General features: G+C 39.6%; 1 protein-coding gene across 3 annotated transcripts in view; it reads left to right on the top strand.

Annotated features, from left to right (window-relative positions):
* Positions 1-11,781, top strand: part of LAMA4 (laminin subunit alpha 4) — a 139,658-nt gene extending 127,877 nt beyond the window's left edge. For all 3 annotated transcript variants that reach the window (XM_070449937.1, XM_070449935.1, XM_070449936.1), the window contains exons 33-39: positions 809-998; positions 1,755-1,910; positions 3,479-3,638; positions 5,320-5,450; positions 6,484-6,577; positions 7,053-7,172; positions 11,321-11,781. In XM_070449937.1, the coding sequence (XP_070306038.1) occupies positions 809-998; positions 1,755-1,910; positions 3,479-3,638; positions 5,320-5,450; positions 6,484-6,577; positions 7,053-7,172; positions 11,321-11,466 (997 nt within the window). In that variant the 3' untranslated portion in view covers positions 11,467-11,781. The remainder of the gene's footprint in view (positions 1-808; positions 999-1,754; positions 1,911-3,478; positions 3,639-5,319; positions 5,451-6,483; positions 6,578-7,052; positions 7,173-11,320) is intronic.
* The last annotated feature ends 1,430 nt before the right edge of the window (positions 11,782-13,211 follow it).

The raw sequence follows: 13,211 nt of genomic DNA on the forward strand, positions 1-13,211 counted from the left end.
CAAACTCTTTTCTTTTTATGCCTGAGGAATACTCAATTGTATACAAGTACCACAACTTCTTTATTCACCTGTCAGTGGACATCTAGGTTGCTTCCATGTCCTGGCTATTGTAAATAGTGCTGCGATAAACATTGGGGTACTGGTGTCTTTTTCAGTTATGATTTTCTCAGGGCATATGCCCAGCAGTGGAATTGCTGGGTCATATGGTAGTTTTGGGCCTCTGAGGTGGCGCTAGTGATAAAGAACCCACCTGCCAGTGCAGGAGACGGAAGAGGTGTGGGTTTGATCCCCAGGTCAGGAAGATCCCCTGGAGGAGGGCATGTCAGTGCACACCAGTATTCTTGCCTGGAGAATCCCACAGACAGAGGAGCCTCGTGGGGTATAGTCCATAGGGTCGCAAAGAGTCAGACACTACTGAAGTGACTTAGCATGCATGCATATGGTAGTTTTATTCCTAGTTTTTTAAGAAATCGCCACACTGTTCTCCATAGTGGCTGTATCAATTTACATTCCCACCAGCAGTGCCAGAGGGTTCCCTTTTCTCCACATTTTCTCCAGCATTTACTGAAACAACACTTTCATAAATGTGGAATTTATCCCTGTCGTATGAGGAAATGGAGAAGGATTTACATTTTTGAATTAGCAGTGCTTACCCAATATTCACTAATAACAATAAGGTGTAATTAGAAGTAACGTTGCTTGGGATTAGATCAGATGGCTTTATTCTTCCTTACACTGTATTGTCTTGGAGAGTTAGAGATCACAGTCTTCTTTGACAAGTGGTAAGCTTTTCCTTCTCATTTACCAGATCCCAGTTTTCCATTCGTCTGAAAACACGTTCCTCCCATGGGATGATTTTCTATGTCTCAGATCAAGAAGAGAATGACTTCATGACCCTGTTCTTAGCCCATGGCCGCTTGGTTTTCATGTTTAATGTTGGCCACAAGAAACTGAAGATTAGAAGCCAGGAGAAATACAATGATGGATTGTGGCATGATGTAAGTTGAAGGCAGAGAATATTATTATCAGCAAATGTCCACCATTCTAATACCCCACTAGTGGTTTCTCTAGAAACATCCATTTACAAATTCTGTTGCTATATGTTCAGAGTTCAGTTTCAGAAACTTTCATTAACTTATTATAAAAATCTTGAAGCTTACTATTTTAAAAGAAATATAATCTGAGTATAATTTTTTTGACAGATCAAATATTTTTAGTGCAGTTATTTTAAACAAAAGATTGGTGGCCAGTATAAGCTGAAGTTTGGTTTCTAAGGATTTTTCATTTGACTGGGTTTTTTTCCATTGCCTATAATATTCTAAATTTTCTATGATTGCTGAGTGTCTCATAGACTAAGCTATGGAAGGTACAAAATAGAGTAAATCTGTTAGGAAGAAAGGATACAACAGGTAGAATAACCTAAACATCAAAGCAATTCAGTGTGTGTATAGTGAGAAAAGCAATGTCAGCTGCATTACAATTAATTATAATTAAATTTAGGAGCGAGAGCATGTGGGCTGCCAGCTGGGACAGAGAACTCTGCTAATCATAAGCTGTATTCAGAGATTAAGCCTGTAACTTTAAATCAGGCTTTAAAAGAAGAGACAAATTCCTGACCTTCAGTGAAAGGACTGCTCTTTAAAGAACTTCTGCAGCACTGCAAATGATAGCGCAGCTGAGAGGAGAAGCAACGCAGCCTTTCCACTAAGCTTTGGATGCACTAAAGACACGCCGTTGTCCTTCTCTCCATCAAGGTGATATTTATTCGGGAAAAGAGCAGCGGCCGAATGATAATTGACGGACTTCGAGTCTTAGAAGAAAGTCTTCCCCCTACAGGAGCTGACTGGAAAATCAGGGGTCCTATTTATTTGGGAGGTGTGGCTCCTGGAAGGGCTGTGAAAAATGTCCAGGTAAGCCCGGTGTGATCAGGTAGAGCCATCGACATTTAGAGCTGGAAGATTGTTTAATTAGCCCTCACTTTATGGTTAGAAAACTGGCAAAAGTAAAACTGTACTTTGGCTGGAGATGGGATACATGAGTGGGTACTGTTTTATGGTTGTCCTCCCTGTGACGTCACAAAGCCCAGAGTGATCTTTTGATGCTAAGGTAGAGGGGAGATGAAGGTATAAACTGTCATACAAAGTCATGTCTCAAGGGGATGCTTGCTTGTTCAGCAAGTACCCATGCTTTTAGTCTTCAGGAACACCCAAAAGAGCATTCCCAGGTGCTCCAGTGGTTAGGACTCTGCTTTCACTGCCCAGGCCTAGGTTCAGTCCCTGGTCAGGGAACGAAGATCCTGCAAGCTGCATGGCACAGCCCCCAAAAAATTACCCCAAAAAAAAGGAAGTCATTATATTATATATTGTTGGGTGAAAAAAAAAACCTTTCAGGCCATTATGTGAACTATGATCTCATTTTCATTTCTTACACACACACACACACACACACACACACACACACACAATTTGTAATTGTACAAGGAAATATGGGGGACATGAGGATATGGTAGAAGAAAACAACATTACTTTTGTAATTTAAATGTTTAAAATATTGGATCTTCAAAAATATTTAGCAATAAAGGAATGCATCAAAGGACTAAGTTTATTTTTAATATAAATACAGGTTTGACTTTAACACAAAGAATACACTTCTAAGATCCATTAAATGGCTTCGCTGGTGGCTCAGTGGTAAAGAATCTGCCTGCCAATGCAGGAGATTCAGGTTTGATCCCTGGGTCAGAAAGATCCCCTGGAGAAGGAAATGTCAACCCACTCCAGTATTCTTGCCTGGAAAATCCCATGGACAGAGGAGTCTAGCAGGCTACAGACCACAGGGTCGCAAAAATGTCAGACACAGCTTAGCGACTAAACAACAACAACAAAAGATCCATGAATATGTGTGTGTAAAGCAAAAATGGGGGGAAATGTTCATATTTAGTTTGATTTTAGACGAGTAGCCCCAATTCCATGACAGCTTCTTTAAAAGAAAGATTTCTAAAACTGTGAAATCAGTTATCTAAAGTGGCCCGTGTTTCACATCCTGTGGTATGATAAATGCTCAAACACAAGCCAATAAAGCAAATTCTCCGCTGTTTATTTAACCATGGTAGATATAAAAGTTTAGTTCTTTGCTAGCCCTCATCAGCATTGGGTGATCTAGGGCACAGCTGTCTTTCTTGAAGAAAAACAAATGAGAATATGTCTAATTCAGTTTGAAAACCACAGCTGCAATTTACCTTGTTGTGAAAAAATGTTGAAATTTTTATACCTTAATTATGGTAGGCTGTTACTATCTAATACAGAATTCTAGCTTCAAAGAGCTCTTAAAAAGCAACAGCCTAGAAAATGATTGATCCATTCAGATAGCTAAAACCAATAGGGCGAGAAATTACTGGGTTCCTCTCAGGACACAAATCCCTTCACTGGTGTGTCTATGAGTGTTGAGAAAATGGATTTTAAGAAATGTCTTCTCCTCTCAGATAAACGCGGTCTACAGCTTCAGTGGCTGCCTCAGCAATCTTCAGCTCAATGGGGCCTCCATCACCTCCGCTTCTCAGACATTTAGCGTGACTCCTTGTTTCGAAGGTCCAATGGAAACAGGAACATACTTCTCAACAGAAGGAGGTTACGTGGTCCTAGGTAACAATGACTTATGTTAAAACATAAATCATGAAATACTTCTTTCCTGGAGATGGCTAACAGGGATATTGGGCCCAACATTAAAAACCAGAATATCAAACTCAGCCCTTGAAAATGGCCACTTTTCATAAGGACCACCTTTCTCCTCTGCTGCCGTCCAAACAGACGCAGGGACCACGCCAACCCCTGCCTGCTTTCCCCAGCCAGCGCTTCCACAGCGGCCATCCCTGTGGGGACAGACCGTCTTGGCTCCGTTAGACTTTCTGTGCCGCACCGTGGTCTAACCTGTGTGGGCTTTCGGCTACCTCACACACTGGGTTTTTCTCTGCTCCTTCTAAGCAGCACCCATTATTCCTGCTAAGGAAAGTGCCACTTCCTCCCCTCGCCAGCAACTCCAGCAGACAAAGCTATCCTTAAAAATTTTCTTTCTGGGTTTTTATTCTCAGCTCTTACTCTCACTCAGCAAAGTTTTTATTATGTGCCTCTGGTATGACAGTCCCTGTGCCAAGTGATGGAACATAATAGTTCTAAAAATAAGGAAATAAAATCCTAAACACACACAGTCACCATCCAGTCCATTCCAGCAGCATTCTATAGAGCAACCATTAGGTGTGAGGAGGGTACCAGAACAGGTGCTGAGAAAGAAGACAGGAGAATGTTCCTGCTTTCAACATGCCCTGAATAAAGACCTTACAGTGCAGCCAGTTATCCCTTCTTAAACCTTCCCCATGTCCAACAGAATAACCGGAGGCAATATTTCCTCTTTGTCTAGTTCACGATTTTACTTTCCTTTCTCCTCCTTTATCCCTACAAAAACAGCGACAGGCACATTCCTCTGCCTTTCTTTGAATTTCAGTGAAAAGAACTGAAAGACATAGACAGCCTGAAAAGCATAGCAACCTGCACAGTTTATGTTCTCAATAAACATTAATAGCAGGAAAACTTTAAAAAGTGACCTATAGGAAGATGCGTGAAGTGAACATTATTAAGATGCCCAGCTTTGCAGTGAGTCTCTTGGAGTGAACACAGCTATTCTTAAGAAGAATACGTTTTCTTGCATCACTGCAAAAACAGCTCCTAACCGCTTTTGCTGTTCTCTTTCCTCCCAAATGTTCTACAGCACTGGCTCCAGTGATCTTTTTTAAGAACTATTTTAAATACAGATCTGATGAAGTCAGCTCCCTTGCTCGATGTCCGCAGTATAAAGTCTGTCTTCCCTGCTGGAGCCCCGGAGCCCTCCCCTACTCGCCCTTCCTCACCCTCACTCGCAGGGCACGGTCCAGCCCCACTGGCCGCTGCAGTGCTCTCCAGACATCCCAGGCCCTGCACTTGGGTTCAGACCAGTTCTCCTAGTTAGCGCTTTCCTGCTTCTCACTTTTGAAGTAATAAATGGTCCTGCTAGTTGGAATCAGTTTTTCCTCACCAAGCTCCCATAGCCCTGACGTATTCTCAGCATGCTGTTTCCACCCCGCACCCCACAGCAGGGATGGTATACTCCTTATCTCAGACCCGCTCAGAGCTCTCCAGTGTGTTTGACATGGAAAATGACACTTTCTACTTACCTGCTGAAAAATGCGTCAGATTTTCCAAAAGAGATGCAAAAAATGCAATTACAAAATCATGCCCTGGTTACAAATTTTAGGTTGCTGTTCTTGAGAACTAATAGTATTTCTCTCCACAGATGAGTCTTTCAATATTGGATTGAAGTTTGAGATTGCATTTGAAGTCCGTCCCAGAAGCAGTTCCGGAACCCTTGTTCACGGCCACAGTGTCAATGGGGAATACCTAAATGTTCACATGAAAAATGGGCAGGTAGTGTGTTAAAAATAGTTTTAACAAGTCTGTCTTCTCTGACCTTGTATTCTAGATCTGAAGCAGTTTTATTTCACAGAATATTTCATCGATCTTTCCTAACTGAGGGGAAAAACAAACAACAGGGAAGCTATAACATAAAATTTAAATGCAGGCAGTTTTTGGATTCAGATTTATATGTTGGGAATTGATTTGATTAGAGCAAAGAGCCATGAAATTGTGACAAAGCCAAAAAATCAATAATTAAAAGGTTTTAATAAAAGAATCAGAAGAGGAATTTTTTACAACAAATGGAAGCAGCAAACGTTCATCTGTCTATAATATGTATGCATACCATACATATATTCTTTTCAGCTGCTAAAAATTAAAAAAATTTGTTATAATTAAACACCACTTTCATCCTTAAATAATAATACTAAAGAACATTCATGAGAGTATTCAAATAAATATGAAGCATATTTTCATCAATGTCCCTAATATAACATAATTGATTTTCATTTGAGTTCCAGTATATTCTATGAAACCATATAACAATGAAAACAAATCCTTATATGGTGCTTACTGTGTGTCAGTTACTAAATGCTTTATATGGATTAACTCATTTAATCCCAGTAACCCTGTGAAGTAAGGATTACAGTTATCACTCTTATTTTGCAAATGAGAAAACGTGGCACAGGGTGAGGGAAGTAGGCGCGCTTGAGTATGAGCCCAGGCAGTCGGCTCTAGCCCATGCTCTTCATCAGCACCTCTACCTGCCTTGTACAGCAATTCCATCTTTAAAGGAATTCATTGCTATCTTACTGTTCCTCTGCCCCCTCTTTTCTCTGGAGTCTATTTTGTTCTCTTTCTGAGGAACACATTTTCGCTAATCTACTGAAGAGTGACCCCTTGTGTTCAAATTGCAAAGCTAATATCTGGATGTTCAAAGTTTTGCTTCCCTGTGGTAAATGTAAGAAATCTCATCTTATCTCAATTTCTCCTCTCAAAGAGGAGAAATGAAATGAAATTCCACAATGTGCCCTGTCTTTTGCAGGTCATAGTGAAAGTCAACAATGGCATCAGAGACTTTTCCACCTCAGTGACACCCAAGCAGAGTCTCTGTGATGGCAGATGGCACAGAATTACAGGTGAGGAAAGCTGCGTGTCCTGGATTACCCTGATAAAGTGAGCCTATACACCCACCTCTGGCATGCTGACTTGAAAGAACTTAGTCTATATAATTTATATGACAGAATATGTAATAACTGACAGTCTAAAAGTAGTCAAGAAAAGAGAATCAAATGTTAATGTACTAAAATGTGTATATTGAATCCACATGTGATTTGAAACTATTAATGCTGCCAGAATAGTCTTATGGAATTGTTTAAATAATGAATTATTTATAAAGCAAAGAAAAAGTATCAGAAAGAGTATTCTAAATATTCTCCCTTTCAAAGGGAAATTTTAGTGATTGGTTAGACATTGATGTTTTCAGTGATTAGAGGGAAGCATATGGTTTATTCTGGAATAAATAAAAGCTATTGCTGTAATAAATTATTCCCTTTCATGTGAAAATAAATCACCTCAATATCACTTACGACCACTCTTTTCCCTGTATTTCAGTTATTAGAGATTCAAATGTGGTTCAGTTGGATGTAGACTCTGAAGTGAACCACGTGGTTGGACCCCTAAATCCAAAACCAGTTGATCACAGGGAGCCTGTGTTTGTTGGAGGTGTTCCAGGTAAGAGTTATTTAAAGTGATGAGTTTCCAAATCCAAAAGAACACTTAAAATCTCATAAGTGTTATTACAGTATTAAGAGTTGAGCTATGTATTTTTATAATTCACCTAGTAACTCCAAGAATTTTATATACAATATCCTTTCATAGGGGACTTTTCCAGGTGTGCAGTAGTAAATAATTTGCCTGCCAATGCAGGAGATAGAAGAGATGTGGGTTCAATTCCTGGGTCAGGAAGGTCCCCTGGAGTAGGAATTGGCAACCTTCTCCAGTATTCTTGCCTGGAAAATTCCAGGGACAGAGGAGCCTGAAGGATACAGTCCCTGGGGTCACAAAGAGTCGGACATGACTGAGCGACTGAGCACACACACATCCTTCCATAGGAAAATGTATCCTGACGATTACCAAGCACACAGCACATCCAAAGATCAAAACGAAATGTCAGGTAGGACCACACGCAGCATGCTCAACAGCAGGCAGTACTCTCCCGCTGCTGCGTCTGCTTAATTGTTTCTCTGCTCTATACACACGTCTCTCACATACACACAGCGAAACACACTCTGCTTTCTTCCTTACACACAGAAAACTCATTTGCTCTTGCTGCTGTAGGATCTGAGAACCTTAGAAGACTAAAAGTTTAGTGACGACTACTCCTCTTCCACACTAAGAATACACAGTTCTTCCTGCCCAGGACTGGTGTGAAACGTGAAAACAGCTGCAGACCATAAGTTCTGTTGTTCCTACATAGTGACATTCCCTAAGAGAGGTTCCCAGCTGCAGTTCTGTAAACATCATCAGTAACTGTCATCTGCCAAGAATGGTGGATAGTCCCAGATGGTGATGGGGCACTTATGGACCCCCCACAATTACTTTAAGCCTCTAAAGCGGAGACCATGACCTTTTGTTGAAAGTGTTTACTTCACACACTTCATTCACTTGGGAAAACTGAATGACAAAGGTAGCATGAAGGAAAAATCAAGCTTTTACAACTGGAATTTGGTTTAAAGGAAAAACCTAACATAGTTTTTCCTAGCATCCTAACTATACTCGTTTAGACTGACCCATGTAAAGGCAAATAATGCTTTAACCAAGAGAGTGAGAATCACTAAGCATCCAGTCTTAGGTACTCTAAGTACCAACTTAGCAGTCCTCTGCTTTGTAATGTGGATTTTTTTAAATGCCAGTATTGACAGTAACAACTCACTGATGAAATAGGAGACCCTCCAAAAGCAATCTTTCTCCTTTACTTCTGTTATCCACTCCTGTCTCCATTCCTTAGTCCTCTCCTCCTGCTCCAGGCTTCAGTTCTGAAATACTGGCAAAGACCACATTGCACTTCATGCAGGTACAGTGAGGAAGATGGATCCTGTCAGTCCTTCCATTTCTGCACATTGCTTTCTTCCTGGAGATCACAACATAGTTTAAAATATTGCAGGTTCCCAGAGGCCTATAGGATCAAAGCCAGCCTAGCATGCAAGGTCCTGATTCTGTCTCTCCCCTCTTTGCCCCTTTGCCCCTAGGGCCTCCCCCTACCTTCTGGGGCTTGCAGTTCTCTGAATGTTCAGTAGTGAACTTTACTCCAGGCCTTCACACAAGAGCACAAGGCCTCAATTTCTAGAAAATGTTCTTTCTTGCTTCTCCCACTTCTCCACCAACTTAACTCCTATTGACCTTGAGGATTCAGCTCACACTTCTTACACACATGCCCCACCCCACCCCACCCTGAATATCACTTTTATGGCACTCACTGCAGAATATTGTTGAAGCTAAATAGCATACTCCTTGCTTCCAGAGAACATGACTTCATCACACAGCAAACGTGTACATGCTGTCACTTCAGTCGTGTCCAACTCTTTGCGACCCAATAGACTGTAGCCCACCAGGGTCCTCTGTCCATGAGGATTCTCCAGACAAGAATACTGGAGTGGGTTACCATTCCTTTCTCCAGAAGATCTTCCTGACCCAGGGATCAAACCTGCATCTCTTATGTCTCCTGCATTGCAGGCAGGTTCTTTACCTCTTGCACCACCTGGGATACTGAGTGTCTATTAAGCACTGTGCTTAAGCACTCCAGGAGATAGACCCAACAAGCATGGCCCTCCCTCACGGAAGTTACAGCATTTGTTCTTTACTTTGCACCCAAAGTGCTTACTGTATCATTCAGACATATTTCTCTCTCCAATTTCTGTATTTTTGAGTCTCATTCCAGCATGACACACTACTGTCATCTCTCACTACAAGACTTGCTCCACAGACTGGCTGGGCAGGATATACCTGAAGCCAAATTGTGCCCGAGACATATCCTGAAAAGCAAATTTGAAATAATGAGCCAGCACATAGGAACTAGCAAGGCCAGTGAGGCCTACCCACCAGCCCACTGTACCACTGCAGCTTTTAATTTCATTTACAGACCATGCAGCAAGTCTAGGACAAAAAAAAGTATAATTTAAGCTGAACATCATTAATTACATAATTTTTGAGCTGTTCAAGATTAGCTCCACAAAAATCACATCAGAAACTGGGGCATGAAAAAGAATAACCAAAGGAAATTAGGCATAAATAAAACCACTGTATGCACTGAAATCTTAGAATCCCAACTAGCTCTCTTATACCAGGCAGAGCTCTGGTAACACACTATTTCTATCAACAAAGAGTTAATGCATTGAAATTCATGAACTTTGTATCAGAAAATTCAACTTTATTGTATGATCATTTAAAAATCAAAATTAGAAGTTAAGTTTTTGAGTTAGCAACTATTCATTCCTCTGCTGAAAATCTTGCATTATTCTGTATATAGTCAAGCTTTCAACCTGAGGAATGTTTGCTCTTAAAATCATGTGTTGATTTTATTAATCAATTACTTAGGGTTCTCGGACACTTTGCCACCGCTGTAATAAATTATATAGTGAATTATGCAAACCATAATTTCTATATGAACTGTTTCCTCTAGAATTTGTCCCCCATGAACCAAACAGTGGTAAGCCTGGGTAGATTCAAAATCCATGTTCTAAAACTAGTATCTAAAATGAACAGAAGAAAGAGATGTTTTACCCCTTATATTCTTTCCTGTTCACTCTTTACTCTGATGATGTAAGTACACTGTACAGTCTTGAAGGACAAAAGTATTTCAAAAAGTCACACTAGAGACAAGGGGAATTGATCTCTTAGGCCCCTTCCAAATCTAAAACTTGATGCTTATCATTCTAAATATGAAGTGCTATTTCCATGATTTATTTTCAATAAACAAAGCTTCTGCATAATCTACACTGCTTAGAAAACTTATTACAGCCCCTTGATGGTATTTAACTTGCTGTCCTTTTTTATGTTCTTTCCCAAGTTACTGATTTCTGAGTGTTTTCCATCTTTTTCTCTGCCACTGTTCACATAGCTGTTTTGTACATAATAATAAACTTTGACTAAATGGATTTTAATTTCATGATATTCCTAAGCTCCCTAAATTGCTTTAAATTATATTGCTTCTATCATTTCAACACATTTAATTGTGTCTGTACAATTAATAAGCACAAGGCTTCTTCCAGATCTCTTATTAAGATAAGGGAAGAAAGTTCCTCTGGCATACCCCAGGGCACCTGTACCCACACAAAGACTAGGCTAGTTATCTTTACCCTATTTATAGTTCTTAAACCCTGAGAGCTCAGGAAAATTAAAATTTAGTTTATTTGAATTCATTATTTTCTCATTATATTTTATGAGCTTGGCAAAAATGTGGAGGATTAAGGATGAAGGGTAATGATACGAATTAAACAGAAACATTAACCAATTCCAAGAAGAGTTTGAAAGCTGAATTTTCTTTCCTCTGAGTAAGTCGTACAAAATAAGTGAGGCCCAGGTGAAATTAACTCTAAAAAGCATAAGCAAATCCTGAAAATTCACTGCTGAGATTTTACTTCTAAGTGGTAAATTTCAGTGATAAATACACAGCTGAATTATACTCAAAACTTTAAAATTACTACATGTGCATATTACTTCAAAAGCAGATAATGTTCCTAAAAAAAAAATTACTATATTCCATCTTTGACATGTAAATCATCTTGATAATGTAAGTGGTTATGATGTATATTTTTGCCACAAAGTAGTATTTGGGCTTGGGGTGCCTTGATTGCAAACTCGGTGTTCATTTCTTTTTCCAGAGTCTCTACTGACACCACGTGTGGCCCCTGGCAGGCCCTTCACAGGCTGCATCCGTCACTTTGTGATTGACGGGCGCCCGGTGAGCTTCAGTAAAGCAGCCCTGGTCAGCGGCGCCGTGAGCATCAACTCCTGTCCAGCAGCCTGACACAACAGAGCTATCCAAGCACAAAGTTCTTTAGAGCACTGAAAGAAATACAAGGCCAGCCAGGAGGAGTGGCGGTCCTTCCTCTCTGTAGAAGCTTTCATCTAGTTGAGCAGGACTTCAATGAGTCATCAGGGACTGGATGTTTATTATTTCTTACTTGGATTCTTACCTTGGATCCAAAATGTCTGCCATGGATAACAGTCAAAGGAGCATTAAACTTACCTGTATTTTATAACTTCCTGCTGGTGAAATTCCTGTTCCTGTTTCTAATAAAATAGAAGGGATTCTAAATAAACACTGGCACATATTTTTAAAGTGTGGCTAGATCCTCAGATTCCTCTTTCATTTAGGGGCGATAACATTCAACTTAAACCAAACTGTCTTTAGTATACTTCCTTTATCCTGAAAAGATTTACTGCCTAAAATTAGATGAGCAGATTTGCTTTTACCAGTTTGGTCTATCAGGATAGCAAGAATATTTTAGGCTTATCAAGGTTTAATAAATAAATTTCTAACAAATTATCAGAATGGTAATTTGTTTCCAGATAAGAAAAAAAAAAAGAATGCCTCAATCGAATAAATGCTTCCTTTTTTCCCCTTACTTCCTTAAAAGAAAAATAAAATTGTGTGAGGAGAGGTTCTTGTAGGATATTGTTACAGTGCATTTTGTAGGACTCATGAAGGACATTATATAGCAAAGAATAACACAAAATCATGCATCCACTTAAAAGTATAAAAGTCCTTTTATTAAAAGTTTTTTCCTCACATACCTGCAACACAAAGTCTTTATTTATAAAATGTTATAATCATTTTAAGGTATATATATTAATAAAATCTTGAAAAGGAAAAATTGGCTTTACTAGCTGATAGGATATTAAAATATAGAAACTGAAATAAAAGAATTATACATGGATGCCCATTATACAGAGCGAAGTAAGCCAGAAAGATAAAGACCATTACAGTATACTAACACATATATATGGACTTTAGAAAGATGGTAACGATAACCCTATATGCAAAACAGAAAAAGAGACTCAGATGTATAGAACAGACTTGTGGACTCTGGGAGAAGGCAAGGGATGTTTCAAGAGAACAGCATTGAAACATGTATATTATCTAGGGTGAAACAGATCACCAGCCCAGGTTGGGTGCATGAGACAAGTGCTCGGGCCTGGTACACTGGGAAGACCCAGAGGGATCAGGTGGAGAGGGAGGTGGGAGGTGGGAGGGGGGACCGGGATGGGGAATACATGTAAATCCATGGCTAATTCATTTCAATGTATGACAGAAACTACTGTAATGATGTAAAGTAATTAGCCTCCAACTAATAAAAATAAATGGAAAAACAAAACAAACAAACAAAAAAAAAAAGAATTATACATGGAAAGAAAATCAGCGTTGCAGACAAAATGAGAAAATAGGCCCTCATATCAACAGGACTGAAGGTATGTAAGAGGAGTAACTGGGGGTATGGGGAGGAAGTATAAAATGTTTTGAGGAATTACTAAGGAAATAAAATAATCTCTTATATATATATATGTAATTAGTTACATTCCCCTACTACCCTCATGTCTCTGATACATTAATAATAATGATGATGATCAGTGAAAATAGCGAATATCTACTCATAGAGGACTTACTAAGTGCCAGCCTCACAATAAGGTAAATTGAAGTAGGTTTCACTTGATCATCACACATCCTACAAGGCAGCATTTGCAGATGAGAAACCTGAGATGTAGAACTGT

This window comes from Odocoileus virginianus, chromosome 19, assembly GCF_023699985.2.
Source record: "Odocoileus virginianus isolate 20LAN1187 ecotype Illinois chromosome 19, Ovbor_1.2, whole genome shotgun sequence".
NCBI classification, from domain to species: domain Eukaryota; kingdom Metazoa; phylum Chordata; class Mammalia; order Artiodactyla; family Cervidae; genus Odocoileus; species Odocoileus virginianus.